The 23511-nt window shown below is 44.9% G+C and overlaps 1 protein-coding gene across 1 annotated transcript in view; it reads left to right on the top strand.

Annotated features, from left to right (window-relative positions):
- The first annotated feature begins 5491 nt into the window (after positions 1 to 5491).
- BARX2 (BARX homeobox 2) overlaps positions 5492 to 23511 on the top strand; it is a 75978-nt gene continuing 57958 nt past the window's right edge. Inside the window, exon 1 of the mRNA XM_061157619.1 lies at positions 5492 to 5730. Coding sequence (XP_061013602.1) covers positions 5544 to 5730 — 187 coding nt within the window. The 5' untranslated portion in view covers positions 5492 to 5543. The remainder of the gene's footprint in view (positions 5731 to 23511) is intronic.

The raw sequence follows: 23511 nt of genomic DNA, 5'->3' as shown, positions 1-23511 counted from the left end.
GAACACCGGCTTCTCATGAATTAGTGCAATGCATACAGTCCTCCATGGAACCCTGCAGCAAACCTGAGTTGGCTACCATCATCCCATGTTGCGGGTGAAGACAAGAGGTCAGGGAGATTACTAACTAGTTGGGCTGTGAATGGAACACATATTTGCCTGATTCAGAAGTTCTTCCCACTTACCCCAGGCTCAGAGCACTGCTCCCTGACATTTTGAAAAATGATTCTCCTCTCTTGTGGCAGCTTCCTCATGAATGAGGGGTATCATTTACAAAAAAAGAACAAATCAAAACCAGTGGTGTCCCAAACATCAGTATCCATTTCTACAACATTGTGAAAAACATAGGAGTGCTTAAATTTTATTTTCCTGGCTATATCCAATGGGATAATTGAGAAAAATAGGCAGAAACAAGACTGTTTAGCCTGGATGGAAGGGAAGGTTGGGGAAGAATGGATACACGTATATGTATGACTGGATCCCTTTCCTGTCCACCTAAAATTTATAACAACGTTAAATAAAAAGTAAAAAAAAAAGAAAAAGAAAAAGAAGACTGCTTAATGTTAGGATAGAGCAATTTAAAAAAGGAAATAATCAGCAAAACAAATGTCTTTTGAACTTTTTATTTTATATTGGTGTATAGCTGATTCACAATGCTGTGATTGTTTCAGGCGGACAGTAAAGGGACCCAGTCATACATATACATGTATCCATTTTCCCCCAAACTTCCCTTCCATCCAGGCTCCCACGTAACATTGAGCAGAGTTCCCTGTGCTATACAGTAGGTCCTCAAAACAAATTTGTGTTGTGTGTTTTAATTTTTAAATCTGTATACCAAGCTTCTAAAAATTTGGAAACATTTGGATGATTCACTGCATTTTCACTTTTCACATAAATGTTAGGTGCCCTGTAGATACAGCAATCGTCTTTTTTCTTTTTTTTTCAGTTTAAACTTTTCCACCAGAAAGATGTTTCAAGAAAGAAGGACCTATTCAGACATTTCCAAGCCCATTTGTCAAGTGGATTGCATTTGTACCTCTCTTAAAAAGATGCTTTACAGAGTATGAGAGCAGTTTTTGTAAATTAATATCATCATTAAAAATAAGCTGGCTTTCTTGTCTGCCTCCTTTGACTTCTTGTGCAAGACTGCTGGGCCGGGCTCTGCAGGCAGCAGTTTTGGCATGGCCCTGGAGCCCAGGGGAATATTAACTTACAAGGCTTTCCCTATTTTGCTTTTACATGTCTGAAACTATTTCAAAACTTAGCGACTGAAATACAAGTTATTAAACACACTTTACTGGAGTGTAAGGAGTGCTTTCGCTCCCCTCCCCCTACTTGGAGAAAAGATGATGGGGAATGAATTCGTTTACTCAGAAGACTTATTTATGCACTGGCCACTTCTGTATCTACCTTGACACATTGCCCAAGGTTATAAGATGATAGTTACACAAAAAATGAAGCTGAGTTCATTTACCTAGGGTTAGCTCCTAGAGGCAATTAAAATGCCACCCTAGGATTTTTAAATACTGTTTTGTTTTGTTAAATTTTCATGTATTCTAGTTGAGTAGAGACACTGGGTGTCAGCTGAAATGGGAAAGAGCAGGTCTTTGGTTTCTAGTTGTCAAAACCTTAAACTTTACACAGGTGTCTTGGCCCCTTATTTCTGGCTGGGCCCTATCCCCAGGAATCAGGCGCCAGATGGAGGAGGGGAGCCGAGCTCCCGAAGCCTCCTGGGGGCGTGCATTTTTATCCCCTTCCCTGCCTGCCTGAGCAAGAATGGCTGGGTACAGACGGGTCTGTTTCTCTCCGTGTGTGTTCCTCCCGGTAGAGGGGCAGACACCACCGGGGCACCGTCGTCACAGGAGGCTGGGAAGTGTCTGTGGGTCTCCAGCAGCTGGAAAAGGTTTGAGGCTCTTTGGCAGATGTTTGCTGTTCCAGCCACTTCATTAATGTTGGAAACTAAACCCCGGACTATTCCTGACCAAAGCCCCACTTTGTGATTGACAGCTGGGGTGTGCTTCCTTCTAGGAGAGCCCTTTACAGTCTGAGATCAGGAGAAAGGGAGTGAAAAGAGAGAGATGAGAGCAAAATGGGAGCTGGGCTGGATGCTGTTGCTGAAAAATCAAAACTACAAAGGAAGGAGAGATGGATTTAAGGAGAAAGACAAATTCAGTACAACTAGTTATGATCTGAAGTCCTACCAAGTTCTCGAGTCTTACACATATTATATAATGATCCAAACTTTCATGCATTAACTTATTCACGACATGTACTGAGAACCTACTATGTGCCAGGTACTACGCTGGTCTTGGTGATACAAGATGAATTGTTCAGTGGGTGACATTAACACACAGAAGACAGTAATTTGGTAAAGAAACCCCTAAGATAGGAACAGCAACCAAAGTCTTGAGAAGTGGGGGGTATTTTTTCAGAAGAGGTGACATATGAGATGGGCCCTGAATTACTTTTTCAGGCAAAGAAGGAGGGAGGGGATGGGGTGCCTTGGGCATTCTCATTGAAGTCAAGAGCTGTAAAAAAAAGGCACGGATCATGAAATGCCAACCTTGTGAAATAGATATTATGATGGTCATGTACAAATGAGAAAACAGGCTTGTCTTTGATTATAAACAACACAGAGCTGGAGGCTCCAGACTCCAAGATCGGGCATCCCTCTCCACTCAACCTGGAGACTTGTGCTGTCAGACCCCTTCTGAGATTTCTTGCGTCTGTGGTAGAAAATAGAAAAGGCGGAAAGTCCAAGAATTATTACTTAATTTATTATGTAGCTATTTGGATACGCTACAGATTTCCAATGGCAGGACTAGTTGCGGGAGAGTCTGAGCGAACGTTGTGCAGTGGTCGAATGCACGCCGGGAGGAACGCGGGCTGGAGGGCGCGGCGGGCAGAGGCGATGCCGGTTCCCCCCAGACCGGGCGGCTGGGGCTTTGGCGCAGTCCAGTCCCGCGAGCCACCCGCAGCCATCCGGGTGGCAGAGCGGCGATGCAGGGGCACAGGAACGCGGCTTCAGATGCGGGTCTGAAGAGAGGACAAGAAGGAGCAAGGAAAGGAAGAGAGGAAAGAAAGAAAGAAATCAGGCTGACAGATGGGGAGAAGGGGAGAAGCGGGAGTTCGCTCGAGCAGAGGAGGCCCGAAGGGCTGGGAACCGTGGGGGAAGGAGAAATGGGCGCAAGCGGGGGAAAGGGACGGTGGCGGTGGAAGGGCCAGGAAGAGCCGGCCAGGGGAGGACGGGGCAAGAGGTGGAGGAAAAGATAGGGGCCAAAGGGCGCGCGCGTTCTGTGAAAGCCCGACAGAGGGTCCAAGCGGTTAACGCTCGATCCCTCGCCAGGGTCGCTGGGTGCGATGCAGAGCTCCCCCCACCCGCCCCCCCACGCCGCGCCCTCCGCTCCCACCAAACAGTTTCTCGTCGCTGCAGACAGCGCTGCACTTTCCAGCAGGAAATTTAGCTCCGCACCCAACAATGTCCTCTGCTTCAACGCCGCACCCCTGGGACGGTCCCCAGCTCGTGGCGCAGCGTGTCCTTGCTCCGCCAGCATTCAGAAGGCGCCCGGCGGCGCTGCCCAGACTGAGCCCGGAGCATCCTCGGCCCGGTTCCCGGCAGCGGACAGGCCGTGGAACCCGCCACCACGGCCGGGGGCGCACCGGGGCCCAGCAGGGCGACCTTCAGGCCTTGCGGCGGGACGCGCGCCGCCACCCGGACACATGGCCGCAGCTCCCACGGGCCCTCGAGCTGTCTCTCCGGGCGGGGGGGGGGGGGGGGGAGGGAGAAGAATGAGCATAAGGAGATATGAGAATAAACGAAAATCGTATTAAATTGGAGGGGAGGGGCGGAGGGGAGCCAGGGTGCACGCAAACACTTTGGGAATGAAGTTCCTCAAAGGCGCGTAGCGGGCCACGTCTAATGTAAGGCTATAATTCGGTTTATTACTACTTTTTTCTAAGTGCCTCGTTATTAGTTCTCCAGTCGTGGCGCTTCCCTTGTAGTCGAACCACTCGCCCAGGCGCGCGCGTTCACTTGCTTCGCGGCGACCTGGGCTCCGGGACAAGCAGCTCCGCGGGGAGCCCGCCGCGATAGAGACCGCGAGATGTCACCAGCCACAAACTCGGTCTCGGCGAAGGCCATCCGCATCTGTAATTCTTAATACCCCTTCCGGCCCCGCACAAACCTTTTCCCAGACAAAATCGCGCGGAACTGGCAGCACCGACAGTTTCTGCCGAGCGCGGGCGCGCGGGGAGGATGCCGGCAGAAGGACTGTCAGTCTGGGTGCCTAGGCTGGGTGGGGTCCCCTCGCCCAACAATTTCAACTGAAAACAAAAGTTCGTTCAGCTGCTAACTGGAATAGACTCGGAAGTCAGGCATCCAGGAGGGAAAAGACAAAACACTTCATGAACGCGTGTCCTCGAGACTCCCCGAACCCTGCGCGTCGCCAGGGACCTGGGGGAGGAACGCTGCGGTGCCTGAGTATTCGGCTCCAGGAGCCACCACCGGGCCGGCTGCCCGAGGACCAGCCGCACCGGCAGTCACGCTCCGCTGGCCCTCCTGGAGGCGAAAAAAGGTTTATAAACAGAGTTAAAGAATAAAAAAAGAACACATGTTTTTACTGATTCCTTTTTTTTTTTTTTTTAAAGTTTACTGGTGGGATAACGGACAGCGCTAGGGTCATTGATGGCTTGGGATCTCCGTGGAACCATTAACTTCGCGATCCCAGCGCACACTCCGGGTGCTGGAGCGCGCGGGCTGGGCGCGGGCTGCGAGCCTAAGGAACGCGAGGGATGCCCTGGTCCTCGGGAAACGGCCTCTGGAAGTCCAGATGGGGAGGGAAGGCAACCAGATGCTGGGAGACGCCGGTTCTGGGGTCCGCAGTCTCGGGAGCCACGGCGAGGTCTCCACTTCTTTCTACTAACAGACCAGGACGTGCCGGCCGGCTGGGTGCTGGCGATGGGAGCCGGACCGGGAGCGCAGCAAGCCCGGAGCGCCGGGCTCGGCGTGGGCAGCGGCCAGCCGAGGCCTGGCCGGCAGGCGGGGGCGGCGCGCGCTCCCCGCACCGCGCGCACACACAGGCGCGCACACTGCACACACACACCTGGAGCTCGTCCCGGGAGGGGGGCGGGGAGGACAGCCAAAGCAAGTGTCTTAAAATAGGCAGGCAGAAGAGCGCTAGACGCTGAGAGGCGGGAGGAGGCGATCGCGAGCGGCAGGCACTAGGCGCGCAGGTCCGCGCCGGGTTGCACAGGCGGGCTGGGCGGGGTGGGCGCCGACGCCCCTCGGCGGCCAGCCCTCGGCGCAGCTCCGCACCCGGCCCCGCAGGAAGCGCGCGCTGATTGACAGCTGCGATGTCCCCAAAAGGCTCCGCGAAGATGCTGATCCGCCGGTGGGTCTAGACGCGCGGCCGGCTCGCCGGGTGCCGCCTCCCCTCCGCACCCCTCGTGAGCCCCGCCGCCTCCCGGCCGCGGAGTAGCCGGGTCGAGGCCCCCGCCGGCGCGCCAGCTCCACGGCCCCGGCTGGCGGGCGCTCGCCCGGGCTCACCATGCACTGCCACGCGGAGCTGAGGCTGAGCTCGCCCGGCCAACTCAAAGCAGCCAGGCGGCGCTACAAGACTTTCATGATCGACGAGATCCTCTCCAAGGAGACCTGCGATTACTTTGAGAAACTTTCGCTGTACTCCGTGTGCCCGTCGCTGGTCGTGCGACCCAAGCCCCTGCATTCCTGTACCGGTAAGACGGCCCGCGGGGGCGCCGTGGGGTGCGGCAGCTTTGGCACCGGGGTCGGGCGCTTGACCACTCTGTTCTCCCACCCGAGGGCGAGAGGAAGCAAGCCGGGAACTCTGGGCCCCTGCAAGGGAACTAGGCTTCTCCGCGGCTAGCATGGCAGAGGCCTCTGCAGCTTGGGGAAAGGCCTCGCAAGGTGTCGATGGCCAGGTTGGAAACGCAGTCACGGCAGCGCGCCCCGGAGAAACGGCGGCTCCGCAGCGCCTGGGATCCGCCGGCAGGAGAACCTTCCTTCTTCCCCGCGCCGCTGTGGTTTTCCGGCAGAAGAGGCTTGTTTTCGGGCACAAAAGGCTGACTTGGTTCAGCGCCTAAATCATTGTTTCAGGAAGTGGTGGTGTTCTCACCTGAGTTAACTTGTCCAACCGCCTCCTGTCTCCAGTGAGAATTTTACATGTAAATCAGTAGTATCCTGAGGTTCCCAGAAAAATCGTGGATCCACTGAAGTTTGCTTTAAAGGATCGCCTTCTGGGGAAGTAGTACTGGGAAGTGTGGAGTAGTGCGGCAAGCTGAGGTCAGCCCCCTGAGTTCTAAGCGAGTGGGAAACAATGCTCACAATAAAAACAGTCCTCAGGTCTGGTTTCCTTTCTCCATAAGAGCTAAGACCCTTGGGAAAGATAAAGAGCACTTAATAAATATATTTTAGAAGTCGTAGGTTTATGTAGAAAATAAATCCAAAGGTATTTAAAAAAAAACTTTAAGAGAAGCTCCAAGTTTCATAGTGCCCTGGTATTATAATGATAAAATCATTATAATTTGGATTTAGACTATCCAAACGTGGGTATAGCAAAAAAAAAAAAAAAAAAATTTTTTTTAATCAAAAAAGCCTGTTGACTGAAGGTAAAAAGTTCAGTATTTCCAAACTGAAAGACCCTTTGAGGTTATGTTTGTTGCATGGGTGATATGAAATAAATGAATTTAATTGTACTAACATTGAAAAAGTAAAGGGAAGTGTTAGCAGTGGTTTTTAAAGACAATTTTGTAATATTCGGGCCAACTGCTGGTACACAATGCTTGGAATACTACATTTTCTGTTGGCTCCATTGACGGGCTCTTTAGGGAAATCAGTAAATAAGTGTGTGAATAGATACAGTAAAGTTCTTTCACAACCAAGTTGTTCCTACATGTGTTTGGTAATAAATGAATATTCTATTCAGTTACTCCTTTGTAAAATACAATTTGTCTGTAAGGTGGAGTTAGGTCTGATAGCCCAGAGCAAGACTTGAAATACTGAATTTCAAAAGCCAAGAAATTTATGAAACAAGAAATGAAGAAGAAATTTTAGAAACAAGACAGATATGGTTGATGTTGTTTTTACTTTTGTGTGTCTGTTGTTCATTAACCCTGGGATGAATTGTCCACATAGATCTTGAAGAGAGGAGGTAGGCTGAACCTTGTTTTGAGTATGTGGAATCATTTCCTGAAAAAACTCAAATCCCTTAAAGGAAAAAGAGAGGATCTGTTTTAATCATAAATCTCCGTGAACCCCGCAAAGACTTTGCATACCTGGGGGTCCCTAGGACAAAGCAGAACAGCTTCTCCTAAGCACCTTGGCATAGGCTGATGCCTGCAAACTTTTTAGTGACTTTGTACCATGCGTTGACTTGAAGGCAGCTTTTCCTGGCTTTTAGCAGTCACAGAGTTGGACCAGAGAAGAAATCATGCCAGAAAAAGAGTAATAAATAGCCTCCAAAAACAATGATCCAGTCATCAGTTGAGGCTGAGTAAGTTATGTGTTTTATTGAACCTTGTGCGGGACATAAATCAGAGGAAAATACAATGATTCATATGTACTTTTGTGAGTGTTAAGAGTGAATTGCACATATTTCACAAACTAAAAGTTTTGCTCAGTCTTGTGCTCTTGAAGTTCTTTGATGGTTTGTCGGGAAGCATGTTGTTGGCACTGATGTTCTTTCCCTATCATTCCCACTCTTGATTTCTTTAGGTTGTTCTTTTGAAAAGTGTATTATGATTTTGCTCTAGTTGAGATTTAAAATATAGAAACTGGGATTGGCCAGTGGAATTAAACCCAAGAAAACTGGCTACAATAGTCCATCCTTTCAGATCATAAGCTTTCAGTGGGTTTACGATTACAGTTAAAGCCTTACATGTATTAGATCATGGGAATACTATTAACGACTTCTCAAAGGCTTTGCAAATACCACGCTTTGAAAGTTTTGCTTTTAACAGTAATATTCAGGTTCACAAATCTTAGATTGGATGAACTTAATTTTTTTTTAACTTAATTTTTATTGAAAAAAACAGCAGTAAGTTGCTGGCATCCATAATGAAACTATATATACATATATGTATATATAGGATAGAAATAAATACCTTAGCACTTTTGGTGGAACCAGTGAATAAAATGTTCAAATCAAGTGAAAGTCATAAATTGGAATTAAAGTTACTGAACTGTCTCATCCTTTGGTTTTGCTGTTTTAAGATTTAAATGACTCGTCAGATAAAATAATGAAAACTAAGATAGTAAAGTGACCACCCTCTACAGTAAGTACATAAAATTGTAGAGAAAAAGCTACAGCATTTTAAAAGCCTCTACATAATTAAGCAATCTGTGTTGTTTAGATTTAGCAATCCAAATGTCAATTTATGATACCGATCTCCTCAGGCAGAAGAGCATGTATTCAAGTAAAATGAGAAATGGAAACGTTTTTCATCAGGCAGATAATCGCTTGACAGTAATTTATTATTAGATACCCTAACCTTGACGGAATACTCATCTTCAAAAAAACTGTTTGAACAGGTTTTTTCTTATTAAAAATATAGTAAGTTTAGTTTTAGAAAGCAATCTCTAAATGGATTTAAGTTTCCTAATAGATCTCTTACATCATATAATAGATACTCAGTGAAGCAATCCTTTTCTTAAAGCCAAACTAAAGGAACATTTGTCATTAAATTTAAAATGAAATAACTCAGTCTCCGTTTGAAAAAAAAAAAATTGTTATTCCGACCATTGATGAATATGGAACATGTTTAGAATTGAGTTTATAGCATGTTGTTCATATTTTAAAATCTGATAACAGTAATCTTTATTCAGAGGGGAACGATATTGTCACTTAGAAACCAGTGATCTCTCTTATGAATATTAGAATGTTGACAGTGATTGAAGCGAAATATGACTTGTAGTGTATGATATCATATTTAACTCTCTGGTGCATTGTTTTATTTTTCTGGTTGTGATGACTGTTTCTTGGTGGGAGAGTTGCTTGAACTGGCTTCTCAGGACAGAACATTGCAGAGGTATCGTCACGGTTCCTTTGGAAGAATCTCTGTTTCAGTTTGATCTTTAGAAATGGGCAGAGTTTCTAAATTTGAGGAGTGTTTGGAAAAAATGAGTAACTTGAATCACAAAAATGAGTTGTTGCAATTTACCCTAAGAGTTTTCATATGAGGATACTGAGAAACCAGTGTACTGTGCATAATTACATATAGCATTATAATTATTGATATTTATAACCTAGAATTACCCTAGGTCTTGGACACTCAATTTAGGGGGAGCTGACTATGATATTTGAACATTTTACAACTCGTGACCACTATATGACTTTTAGTGATCTTACTGAAGCCTATAGTTTAATTCCTTTTCTCTTCTCTGGGTTCTGTTGACTGTCTCCAGGACCTTCAGTGGCCAGTCTTAGAGAGCTGACTGGTGAGTTTTAGAGCTGGAAGGAAACATATCAATCACAGACCAAGCTTCCCAAGTAGACATACTTTTATTTTTTGCAAAGTCCCCAAACTCCCCTCCCATCCAGGCTGCCACATAATATGGAGAAGAGTTTCATGTATTGTATGGGTGAGACCCTTCATTTCACCAGAAGCTATCACAACATTGTCTGCTAATTGACTATACCCAGTACAAAATTAAAAGTTAAAAAAAAAAGAGTGCTGTGGTCACATCAGTGACATATGACAGCTTAAACATACTTTCAGCCTGCACTGTACACTGCTGTCTTTCATATTAGGGTACTCAGAACTCAGGAAGATTTTTCCAACTCAGTTACACACCCGGGAAAAATCCGCACAGTCGCACCCAAGAGACAGTCAACCAGTCAATTAAAAGGGGCATGTGGGGAAGGGTGTTTATCTTAGGAGGTAGCTTTGAGAACATTTTATTCTTTGGTGGGTCTAAGAGAAACAAGTTCTTTTGGGTGGTGTCCTTGGGTTCATTTTTTTATCATAAAGATTGAGTGTCATCCTGGTTAAGAATGAAATGAGGTGTGGACATGTGTGATGACTTCTTTGGGAGTTAGGGAGCTGGCTGCTGCTTCATGAGTTGGCTCTAGTGAGTCCCCAAATTGTAGCTCAGTTTTTTAAAATTAAAGCCCAAGCCCGTTGGATCTTGGGAGCCTGGCTGCTGGGCCCTGAGATGTTGATGGAGAAATTTAAACTGTGGGTTTGGAAAATGGTCTTTATCAACAGGCATTTGTATTTCTGCCAGAGGCAAATGGGCTTTTATTAGCAATTACTCATCTCTGTCTTTCCTGTTCCCATTCTCAGGGTAAATAAACTGAGGAATGCATGCTGTAGAGGACTCAGGGTCAGAATATATTTGGAGCGGAGCTCTTTGGGGATACCGAGCTCTTCTGGGATCCTCAGCGGTCGTCTCTTTTCTCTTTAAATTTTATAATGCCTCTGCTAAATAGAGAGGCTAAGGGGATTCCTTAGCAGTCAGTTTTAAGGAGTTTATTAGCAGTTTCTTCTCTGGTTCTGCTTTTTCTAATAGGAAATGGGAAAGTGATTCCAAATTTAGCAAGTTAAAAATGCCTTTCCAAAAGTCTATAATCTTCAGTGTCATTTAACTCAGTAATTTAATTCAACAAATATTTACACTTGGTTGGTGACAGCAGTTCCATTATTTTTGAGTTTATTTTAAGTCTTGACTAACAGTGGGGATATTTTAAACCTTTCTCTGAAGCACCTGTAGAGCCACTGCCTACCTTTCTTTGTGGTCCTCTGAAGTCTGTTCAGACTTTAGAATTGTGGACATTAAGGGCATAGTAGCCCACTCCAGTATTCTTGCCTGGAGAATCTCATGGACAGAGGAGCCTGGCAGGGTTGCAGAGAGTCGGAGATGACTGAACTTCATGACTGAAGCGACTGAGCACGCACGCATGACAATTAAATCCTTTTGCTTACCATCGGGAATTTTCTCTTTGAGCTCCACCTGAAGGGTATTATCAGCACCAAAATTGTCATATTAACCTCCTTAAATGCAGCTCAACTGACCCTGTATATATAATAAATCTTTTATGAAACCAGTTTCCTGCAGTGTCAGTTGTACCTCTGGGTTGAAAATAGAATTTGTGATCCCAGCATAGCCCGTATACAGTTGCTAGTTTTAACATACCTCGGAAATCTAAATGAAAAGATTGTTACATTTTTACATCCAAGAAATCTATGTAAAAAGCAGTAAGGATCGAAGATGTTGTTGAGATTGTAAAGAGAGATGAAAATGAGAAAACAGACGGAATAGGGAAAAAGAAAAAGAGTAGGTTTCTTTGAAACTCCTGAAGCCACTTGATTCTAACTTGTATGTAGCACAGTGTCCTTCAGGATGACCGTAGGGGTGACCCAAAGGTGGCTTCTAAGATTCTTCTGTCCCTGTGTGGAGAGGAAATGACCAACGTGGATTTTACTTAGACACCTCCCTGGGGACCCGTCGGGAAAGAGCTTGGCGACAGTGCCCTGCCTGGCATTTAGGCCTCACGGTGCAGGACTGAGCCCATGTGAACCCAGGGCATTTTAGGTGCTGTTTGCACTTGGTTTTGAGGTCAGAAGGAGGAGGATCAGGGGTGGCAGCTAGGCAGGGCACGGACCAGAAGTGCTCTTCTTTGTAGGAGCCTGGGGACTTTGGTGTTGGAGCCTACAGGCCGCACTCACCACTCATCCATCCAGAGTGAAGACACTTTGGGTCCCCTGGTGACACCGTTGCTGACCTCTTAGCTGGAATATGATTAGAGGCCGTGGGCCTTTGGTTAGATGGATAGATAGAGGCCTCATTCTGTGTTCTCTTGCGGAGTGTCAGTGTCCATTCTGATCTTGAGATGGTGGAGTTTTTCTCATGGACCCCCGACTCTGCTAGATTCACCCCCTTCTAACCCAGAACTTGCCAAAACCAACAGGTGCTCTCTGGCCTGTTGCGAATCTCTGGGCTGCAGGTCTTTTGGGAACAGTACAACAAAGAGGAGGAAAGAGAGAAAGAAAAATAGAGAACCTTCGGGTATAGACTTCCCATGTGAGGCAAAGGCCCTCCGTCCCACCCGGCATGCCTGCCTCCGTTTCAGCTGCTGTGATGTTGGAATGGTTGTTTCTCCTTCTGTAACACAGATGACAGGATTAGAACTGGCCTTAGGATTGATCAAGAGTGGGGTTCAGACCAGGACCGTGCACCAACTTAGTGACATTAATAAAATCAGAAATATTCTTGGTCCAGGAGGAGAGCTGTTTGTTTGTTTTTCACCAGAAATGCCTTGCAAACCCTCAGAATTTAATTTATTTTTATTGCAGTTTAATAACAGTTAGAAAAAGAAATGTCTTGTTAAAATGAATGCTCTAAATAAAAACACAGTTAATTTTCCATTACAGTGTCTAATTACTTATCATCACCAGGGCATTTTTATATGGCGATTTAACTTCTTGGAAGCGGAAACTTGGCACACATTTAAGGAAGAAAGCAGTACACCCAGATAGATATCAGAAGAGGGTCTAATTATATTTGGGCTGGAGTTGACGCTTACACATGATTGCTCTGCAGAAGGCAGGAGTAGGGTCACTGAGGAAAGTCTCTGGTTTCCTGAGTGCCGGTGGAAACTGAATCTGGAGGGAGAGATGAGGTGCCAGTCACCGGTGGAAGCTGATGTCAGGACTTCTTGATCGGCCTGGAGGTCAGCTGTAAACGCTCCCTGACTCCCCTGGCAGAGTTCATGAAGATGAACATGGCCCTTCTCCAAGGAGAAGCCAAGATGCAACTGAGTAGAAGCCAACCTGGGCACAAAATTAAATATGTTAAGAGTCTGAGAGAGGCTTATGTGATTCCTTTTTATTGCGTCTCTCTAGCTCACCACCATGCCCTTAGAAACATGTGCTTCTGGATAGTAGGGATAGATAAGTATTTTCACAGAGTGCTTGCCAACCGAGGTAATGTCAGTGTACTTTTGGTCACTATTAAAAAAAAACACTTCTGTGTTTGATACTTGATAGGATGATTGTCTTTTTGCTGTTCTTATGTGAGGGACATGCAGAGGTCTTCGGCTTGGTGGCATCTCATGAAGTCAAGGTGTGCTTCCATCCCAGGAACACCAACAGGTCTCTAGTACTGCCTTACCTTCTAGCTTCTACCACCTCCTGCCCTCCTCCCTTTAAATGCAGGTACTTGAAATTCAGGATCATGGTCCTTTTGTAGACAAGATCACAGTCACTTGTAGATTGGAGGATGTGTCACTTTGATGTTTCCTTTAAGCTCTCTCTGGGAGAATCAGCACTGCACACGTTCCTCATAGAAACTTGTAAACAACAGAATCCTGATATGTTCTTGTATCTAGGGGAAGTTGGAGTAAGAGATGCTCAGAGTCCCCTTCCTGAGTCCTACAGCATTTATCCCAAAGGAACTGTGAAGTGGGGAGGAAGGCTACAAATGCATACTCTAAACCTCATTCTTCATCTTCATCACAGTAATGGAAATAGTGACCTGTTTTGAGGCTCTACATGTAACAGGCACTGGACTCAGTGCTTTTTGATCTGCTTCCGATTGTTCCTAAGAGATGTTATCTCCACTTTTCTAATGGGAAGCTGAGAAATTAAGTAACTTTCCCAAAGTCACAGAATATATAAACATCTCTTCCAGACCAATTAAGTAGGACTTCCCTGGTGGCACAGTGGATAAGAATCTGCCTACCAATGCTGGGGACTGGGTTTGTCCGTGGTCTGGGAAGATCCCACATGCCAGGGAATAACTAAGCCCATGTGCCACGACCACTGAAGCCCAAGCTCTAGAGCCCATGCTCTGCAACAAGAGAAGCCACTGCAATGAGAAACCCTTGCACAACTAGAGAGTAGCCCCTGCTTGCTGTGACTAGAGAAAAGCCCACGAAAAGTAACAAAGACCCAGCTCAGCCCAAAATAAATTTAAAAAGACAGCTTAAAAAAAAGGAAAAAATGCAAGTAGAAAAATTGGCAATTCATAGAAATGAAGATCTATGTCCAGTGAACATGAAAAGGACTTTTCTTCCTGGTAATCGAGAAAACACAAATGAAAACGAGGTACCGTTTCATACCCATCAGACAAGCAAGCATGAAAGAGTCTGATGCTATCGCTTGATGACAAGGGTGCAAACAGTAGGCACTCTCGTCCCCTGACGGTGGGAGTGTTGTTTGGTACAATTACTTTGGGAGCCATGTGGCAGCACCTGAAACTGCACATACACACAGAAGCCCTCGATCTGGCGCTTCCACCTCTGTTTATGCCCCGAGAAATCACTGCATGTGGGCAACGGGACCCTGGGAGAGGAGTGTTCATGTCTCTGTTCTTTATGCAAGTGAAAAATCTCAAACAGTCTAACTGCCTTCAGAGGAAAAAATCATGTGTATTATAGTCACGCAGTTAAATTCATGCAATAATGAAAATGAACGTGTGTGTGTATGTGTGCACGTGTGTGTTTAGTTGTGTCCAACTCCTTGCGACCCCATGGACTGTGGTCCACCAGGCTCCTCTGTCCATGGAATTTTCCAGGCAAGAATACTGGAGTGGGTTGCCATTTCCTACTCCAAGGTATCTTCCTGACCTAGGAATCGAAACCTCGTCTCCTGTCTCCTGCATTTCTGGGCAGATTTTTTCCTACTGCGCCACTAAGGAATCCTGAAAGTGGATGTCCCAGACCTAACTGTATTAAGATAGATAAGATTTAGAAATACAAGGCTGAGGAAAAACAAGTTGTAGATTGATACCTTGTGTATAATGCTGGAGAACCTGCAGACTGATACTGTTATATTGTTTTGGAAAGCAGGTGCATGGAATTGGGAGGGCTGCACAGAGATTTTTTACTTTCCTGTGTAGTTATTTATTTATTAAGGAAAAGAAAAGGCCTAATGTCAGTATAGCTAGGTATAAATATTGGACAAAGCTTGGTCACGGGCACAAAAATGTTCCTTACATTATTTTCTGGACTTTTCTGCATGTTTGAAATTTTCTTTAGTATAAACTTTGAAAATGATAGGATAGGAGACTCCACATATTCATACACCTCTTGATCTTGGGGACTTTTGATGGTTTTCTTAGTAGCTTTCTATCCTGAAACAGAAACTTTTAAATACAAGCTTCCTGTATTCAGACTCACAGTAGGGAAAGAACTTTATAATTAGACATGTATGTACCGCTCATCCTGAAACAACCAAAGCGGCTTCTGAAATTGGGTTTTGGATCTCACCCACCTACCCTGGCTGGATGGGGATGTCGTTTATCACCAAGATAACTGCTGTTCCCCCAAGTAATGCTTTGGCATCTGAATAAATGGGCTCTGAGTTGGGCTTGGAGGCAGGAGGGAATTGCTGATAAACTGTGTGTTTATTTTCTCTAAATACCCGTCATTGATCATGCAAGCAAGAGTCGTGAGGTTCTTTCCCCTCTTTCTTAATGATGTTTTCAAAATCCCAGTAAATTGCCTTTGATTGCATCCTGCTTTGCTATTTATCTGCTCAAATGATATGCCACCCTTGGCTTTTGACCAGTGGTCATTGCTATTAACAGTTTAACTTAAAATTTGTCTAGGGACATTGGTGAATGTCCAAAGAAACCAAAACTGTTTTAAAAAACGTAGCTTCTTAGCTGGGAAGAATCATGTGGATGTTGGCACATAAGCTGGTGAGTTCTCTTTATGATTTGATTTTAAACCATTTTTAAACCATTTTTAACCATGATTTGATTTTAAAACTTTGATGTGTGGTGTCAGGGATTGTTAGGAAGGAATGAGGACTATTACCATGGTAATCACACAGCATGCTGTCTGTTAGGGGTGATGGATGGTCGTCCTGTGGTTTGGAGAGGTTAACCTGGACCGCATCACTCTCCAGTGACAACTGTGGTGGCAAGTGCTTTGTTCAGCCTCTCTTAACAGCCCACACATTCTTCTTTTCTCTGCAGAATAGTTGCAATGTATAAATGTTGCTTTCAGGTACTGTGACAAAAACCTGACACTTTGGGAGCTCTATCTTTCTGTGTCCCTTCAGAGGGAATGCACTCCTTGGTGTGAATGAAACAGTCTGTACAGTCAAGAGTTTGCCAAAGCATTTCTCCTTCCAAAACCACCCCTCTGTCCAAAGGAAGGTACAGGGTGCATGAGTGCTCAGTCATGTTTGACTCTTTGCGACCCCGTGGATTGTAGCTGGCCAGGCTCCTCTGTCCATGGGATTCTTCAGGCAATAATACTGGAGTGGGTTGCCATTTCCTCCTCCAGGAGATCTTCCAGCCCCAGGGATCATACCTGCGTTTCCCTACCTCTCCACCATTGGCAGGCAGATTCTTTACCAACCGCACCAGCTGGGAAGCCTCTCTCCAAAATCCATATATAAACGGAGAAGCAAATAGATTAAAGCACCCAGAGCCCACATCCCATCCCTACCGTCCATAGCCAGGGTCGCTGTGCTATCTTTGGTTCTTGGCAGCGTGGCAAGGTCTGAAGGAATTAGTGACCGTGTCTGGAGGGTGGTGGCCAAATTGGACATGACTGAAAGGCCGGTGGATCTAGCAGACCTACTGCCAGTGGACAGACTTTCAGGGCTATAGGAGCGAGGCCTTCTGCATTTGATCTTATCTGTATGGAAGCACAGAACAGCCACAGTGAGAAGAATAGATTGAAACTTCATTTGTGCCACACTCTATCCCCTTCCTGGGTCTCTCCAGTGAAATCTTATTCTTTTAAGATGGACTTACCAGGCTCGAGGCTCTGAATGGAGTGAATACTATCGAGAAACACACTCCACGGGCTGTGTGGGGCTGTCCAAGGAAGATAAAATGCAAGTCTTGCTCCTGTTGCCCTGACTGCCCACTTAGTGGCAGCAAATCTAACAGCTCCACCTTTGATCTTCTCTTTGGAATGACTTGGGAAAGGATGAGCAAGGATTTGGGGTATTTATGGTGACTTTGAACAAGTTTCACTGACAGAAGGGGATGTATCCAACCCAAGTCCTTTCTTTGTCACCGCTGAACATTTGATTGAAATAATTGGTAACTCACCCCAGAGGAGATTTTTTTGGGAGAGAATGTTGTTAATTTTGTTATCCCTGGATATCATGGCAACTCATTATTGCTCTTAGCATGTTAGACAGCTGTGTGTCTTGGAAGCATGCTCTCAGCCCTTAATTTGAAGGACGGCAGAAAGGAATGTCCTACTGGAGGGCTGGATTTTTACTTTTTTTTTTTTTTTAAATGGGACATTGAGCCCGGGCAGTTAGCTGCATAAACACAATGTGTTTCACTTTTCAGAGAAGAGGAAAGTAAAAATAATAACAATTATAAATGGTAACTGTGAGCCACTTGTAGAGGAGCCAACAGTGCTCCTCTATACTGAGGAATTTAAACTTATATGGAGACCCTATAGGAAGTAGTTATGGTTATCACTGTTTTTCAGAGGAGGACAGTATTAATAAAACTCAGAGATTAAGAAAATCATAACACGATCCTGTGAGGAAGTGGCAGAGTTGAGACTGGAACTCAGGTCTGTCTCTTTCAATATCAAGTTTCATCCTGTGATTATATGTTGTTGTTCAGTCACTAAGTTGTTTCTGACTCTTTTGAGACCCCATGGACTGCAGCATGCCAGGCTTACCTGTCCTTCACTATTTCCTGGAGTTTGCTCAGACTCCTGTCCATTGAATCGGTGATGCTATCTAACCATCTCGTTGTCTGTCGCCCCCTTCCCCTTTTGCCTTCAATCTCTCTCAGCATCAGGGTCTTTTCCAATGAGTCTACTCTTTGTATCAGGTGGTCAGCTTTAGCATCAGTCCTTCTGGTGAATATTCAGGGTTGATTTCCTTTAGGACTGACCAATTTGATCTCCTTGCAGTCCAAGGGACTCTCAAGAGTCTTCTCCAGTGTCACAATTCGAAAGCATCAGTTCTTTGGCACTCTGCCTTCTTTATGGTCCAACTCTCACATACATACATGACTACTGGGAAAATCGTAGCTTTGCTTATATAGACATTTGTCAGCATAATGATGTCTCTGCTTTTTAATATGCTGTCTAGGTGTGTCATAGCTTTCCTTCCAAGAGCAAGCGGCTTTTAATTTCTTGGCTGCAGTCACCGACTGCAGTGATTTTGGAGCCCAAGAAAATAAAACCCAACACCTTTTTTCATGATCATATGAAGATGTGTCAATTAGGAGTCAAGTATGCCTTCTTGCGTGGAGGCACCATGCTCTGTGTAAGGAAAGGTCCAGTGAGTGCCAACTCCCTAAGGATTTATTTTGAATGTATTAACTCCTTTACACATGTATTATACAAATGTATTTATGATCATGTCACATGTTTCTGAACAATTCCAGATGAATCTTAAACAGCAGTGCCGTCTTTGGAGGAAGTGGGTGGTGGGCAGATTTTGGGCCTGCTGCCGTCTGGCTGGGTCACCCTGAACTCATCTCTCACTGTTTCTGGACATCAGTGTTCCCTGACCAGGGACCAGACTGACACCCCCTGCATCAGAAGTGCAGAATCTTAACCACTGAACACCAGGGAAGCCCCTGGAAGCTTCTTCTTCTGGATAAAGCTTTTCTGTGGGAGTCTAGAGTGGAATTCCCAGGCATGCCTGTGTTCATTCATTTATTCATTCTTGTGAACCAGAGAGAAAGTACTGAACAATGGAATGCTAGCCAATTGCCTTGAGAGTTAAGATTTGGAATATTTTTCATGAAATACTCATTATTAAGTTCAATGGAAAAAAAAAAATCTGGGACTTCCCTGGTGGTCCAGTGGCATCTGCCTTGGAATGCAGGAGACCTGGGTTTGATCCCTGGTTGGGGAACTAACATCCCACATGCCAAAGGGCAACTAAGCCTGGGCAGTATTACTGAGCCAAGGGAAATTCAAAGTGAGAGAAAAAAAATCTGGCCATTTTTTTGGCATTGCTGAAAACAAAGGAATAAGAGATTAATTTCTTTCATATTCTATCCAGTCGGGTTGGGGTGAGTTCTGGGAATCTCTATTTGAAAAAGAGATTGTAATGAAAAGTCAAGTTTGGGAATCACTGTAGTAGATGGCAGCTTAAGGATGAGATTGAGGTAATTTATATCCATGACTCAAATATATGAAGCTGTTGAGCAGAATGACCCTGCTGGATGGATTTTGAGTCAAATGGTCCTTGATTTGTTTGTGTTTTATTATTGGTGTGACCTTAGGCAAGTCATTTAGCCTTTCTGACACTCAATTTCCTCATCTGTAAAAGGAAGATAGTAATAACTACTTAATAGGGTTAGTCATATAGGTTAAATGAGATAATGTGTATAAAGCACTTAGCATTAATTCCTGGCACGTAAGTACTTGGTAATTGATAGCTTCTATTACAAATAATTATCTTATAATAATAACCTCATCTTGGTTGGCTGAAGCACAACCGTTTAGAGAATGATTTACTATTCCTGGTAAATGAAACTCAAGAAAAATTAAATATCCTTTAAAAACCACTTCACTCTAGGGCATTCTTGTGGGTTATGTCATTGCACTGGCTGCCTCGTAAGTCCTCTGCAACCAGGGTGGTCTGTGAGCTGTTGAAGTCTTCATGAGTAGGTATGTTTCATTCTTTCCACCATTCTGGTTTATAGTGTGAATTCAGAATTTTGTGAATTCATACATGAGTGGCACAAACAAGTCAAACACTACGGCATCACAAAATGTGCTTTGTTACTTTACTTTTTACAAGAACTGTTCGGGATTCATTTACCCCTAGGAAATGTTTCATCATACAGCTGTGCATCTCAAGAACTGTTTTAGAAAAGTGGCAGAATTTCTCAGCATGTTTTTTTTTTTTTTTTCCTTTGAAGAATAGAGTTAGGAAAAGTCTTTTCTTTTGAAAGAGAATATGGGTGTTTTTATTTTCTTATCTCAGAGTACTAAGAGAAGGAAAGAAATGCAATTGATACCTTTCTTTCTAATTGGTGGTGTGGAAAGAGGTGGCAGGTTGGAGGGTAATCCTTGTCTTCCTATATTATTGAGTCTGTGATTCAGGGGGAGTTCTAAAGGAAACCCTTGTATTACAGCTTTCAGTTGCTCATGAGGATCTTTTATGATTGCCTTCTGATCAGTAATGATGACCACTGTATAGAAGGGGCTGAATGCACAGGGTTCTGCATAGATTTTTCCTGGAATTGTGTTTCTTAACTAGTCACTGGTATCTTAGGAAGCCAAGTTATCTGCCAATGAAACTAACTGGTGGATCCCCTTCATAGGGTGAGAAAAATCCTTTAGATTAAGAAGGGTGAATGGAGTTCTCCCATGGGCTGAAGAAAGTCACAGTGACCAGGGCAGCAGCTCTGTCCAGTTGTTTATAGTGGCGATTCCTGTAGGCAGTTTCTAGTGACGTCATCCAGGTTCAGAGCGGGTGGGGGTTGGCTGGCAGCAGGTGGATAGGAAGGAGGAGGTATCATCCTGGTGCCTTGGGGTGGTATTAATTTTCGGAGAGAATGCCAAAGTGGTCCCTTAAGCTCCTCAGAACCTTTGTAGAAATAGGACTCAGTTGGAGATACGGATCTTTCTCCCCTCTCTTAATGTTTACTTTTTAAGACCATTATTTATTTATTTATTTGGCTGCGCTGTGCCTTAGTTGTGGCATGTGGGATGTAGTTCCCCAACCAGGGATCGAACCTATGCCTCCTGCTTTGGGAACGAGGAGTCTTAACCATTGGACTACCAGGGAAGTCCCTATTTTCATGATTTTTTTAAACCTTTTATTTTGTATTGGAGGATAGCCGATCAACAATATTGTGATAGTTTCAGGTGGACATCAAAGAGATATGGATCTGTGGCAGCTTGCTGAGAATACCCTGTTCCCAGTGAATTCGGAGAAGCAAAGTGTTTCTACTGTGGCGGGAGGGGAGCAGGTAGGGATGGGTGTGGGGGGTGAGAAAGAATGAGGGGGGTGGGGAGAGAGGAGTCAGCGGAAGGCTTAAACAGGCTATTCTCCTGACGCGTGGATCCTTATGTGCTTGTTCAGCACTTATTGTCCAGATTTGAAAATGAGAATGGAACATTTCATTTGGGAAATTGCCCTGTGAGTACGTGCTGCTTCTCAGAGGCGTAACTCAGAACTGACAGCAGTGATGACTTGGGGTTGGGCCAGGACTTGCTCAGCCACGTAGGTTGCCTCATTATCATATATATTATGATAATATATATTAATGATGCATTAAAGAGTTTCACCATCCTGGGTCATGGAAGATACTATTATCCCATTAGGATGCAGTAATAGCGCTCTTGTAGTGCTCTGCAGGAGATGTGTGCACTCAAGATAAACAGGCAACGGGGGTGCAGAGTTCGAGGTGGAATTGCTCTCAGAAAGCCTCCCCCGGGACTTCCATGGTGGTTGAGTGGGTGAGCCTCCGCTCCCAATGCAGGAGGCCAGGGTTTGATCCCTGGTCAGGGAACTAGATCCCAAATGCAAAAACTAAGAGTTCACATGCTGGAACTACAAGATCCTGCATGTTGCAACGAAGACCAAAGAGCCTGCATGCCATAACTAAGACCCAATAAACATAAAATTTTTTAAAAAAGAAAACTTCCTCTGGGTCCCCCTCTCTCCAGACTCATTCTGGGTCGGCTCAGTGCCTCAGTTTCTGCATCGATAAGACAGAACTGCCTCCCCGGTGTGTGGGCAAGAGTGGTTAATTAAGGATTATTAACTTAATGCCCTGAGAAGATCAAGGTGCAGTGAACAAGCACAGTCTCCACCTGAGGGCAGCTGTTCAGTGTCAGGATCATTCTGTTTTTCTAAATGGCTGGACCCCAGGGAGGCCAAACCTGGACCAACACCTGTCTTCCTGTTGCCATGAGCTCACGATGGCTTTTACATCTGTGCACAGAAGTCAGAACAATATTCCATGATGTGTGAAAGTTACATCAGGTCCAGGTACCGGTTTCTATGAAGTTTTACTGGGGACAGCCATTCCCCTTTGTGTACGTACGGAGTCCATTCGACGGAGAGAGTGTGGTCCACAGGATCTAAAATACTTACTATCCCGGCCCTTCATGGGAAGAGTTTGCAGACCCTTGAATGAGACTGTTGGAAACAGGGTCCCTCGGTTGTGAAATGAGTTTGTTACCGATCCACACGTGGGATGTCCTTCTAGGCTACAATCTGATGCCTCACACACCGGGCTTGTGTAGTCATCTTGAACTGTGTGGAGGTCAGAAAGTGGGAGCTTAGTGGGGAATTTTACACAGACTCTCTGAACTTGGGATCAGGCTCTTAGCTCTACGGAGACATTTCCATGCCTTTATAGAAATAACACTAGATTATTTTCTGCAGAGAGACAGGGGTCAAAAATATTTACAGGAAAGTGGTTGGAATTCCACTGAACGGGGGGGACTTTTCTTTATATTTCTAAAGAGGAAATCTTTAGATTTCCCAGAGGAAATATGAGGATGACAACTGATGAGAGGCTGGGAGCAGCAAAATTACTGGCCTTTTTACGTTTGAGGTTTGGGTGACTTTTATATGCTTCTTCTCTGACTTTAATTTGTTGCCTGGCCCTTGAAGTAATAGTAATAATAATAAACATTGTGCAATCATGGTAGCACAACCCCACCTGGAAGGGTGTGTATCGCTGGATGATGTGCTTAATTGCTGTGGTCCTTTCTGCTATGGTTTCCACACACATCTGTGTGTGTCTGTCGGAACCATCAGCTCACCAGGGTCAGGGCCACCAGGCCTCTCTGCAGGGACCAAGGGTGATTCTCTTGGTGCCTTGTCCCATCCTTGCTTTTGTCTGGGCACTTGAGTTCCGGTGAGGCTTCTGGGTTCCAAAGCAGCCATGAAGTGTTAGGGGAATGGGAGACTGAAATTAACCTGATGAGGTGCTAACTTCCTATTTGTGTTGGGTTTCTCTAGCCACCAGCCTGAGAATCTTTTAGGTTTAACCCTTCCCACTGGGATGGAGTGGAGAGTGTGAGGACAAGTGGAAAGCAGAGTAACTTCAGAGGAGGAAGTGGTTGATGTTGCAGGTAAAATTCTACCTGGAAGAGAAGTATGTGTGGGACGCGCTTCATGTGACTTTCTTACACCAAATCAGAGGTGAAGTCACAAAGCAACAATAATAACAATAATAAACAAAAGAACTATAAAAACAAATACACATGATAGCAGACACTTATGTAATTGTTCCTATGTACCAGGCACTGCTCTGGATGACTTACCTGAATTAACTTATTTAATTCCTAATACAATCATATGAGACTATTTTTTTTCTTTAAAAAAAAATTTTTTTTTAAGTGAAGTTGAATTGCAGCGTTGTTTTAATTACTGCTGTAAAGCAAAGTGATCAGTTATACATACACGTATACTGTTCTTCATAGTCTTTTACATTATGGTTTATCACAGGATATTGAATGTAATTTCCTGTGCAAACTAGTTCTCTTATCATCCCTGTTTCATTTGCAGCTGAGAAATGAAGCTTAGAATGTGGGAGAGGGTAGAATCAATGACTCTCCTAATTGCTGTTATCCAGCCTTCTTG

This window comes from Dama dama, chromosome 2 (genome assembly GCF_033118175.1).
Source record: "Dama dama isolate Ldn47 chromosome 2, ASM3311817v1, whole genome shotgun sequence".
Lineage (NCBI taxonomy): Eukaryota > Metazoa > Chordata > Mammalia > Artiodactyla > Cervidae > Dama > Dama dama.
This window is presented reverse-complemented; position numbering and strand designations above follow the sequence as displayed.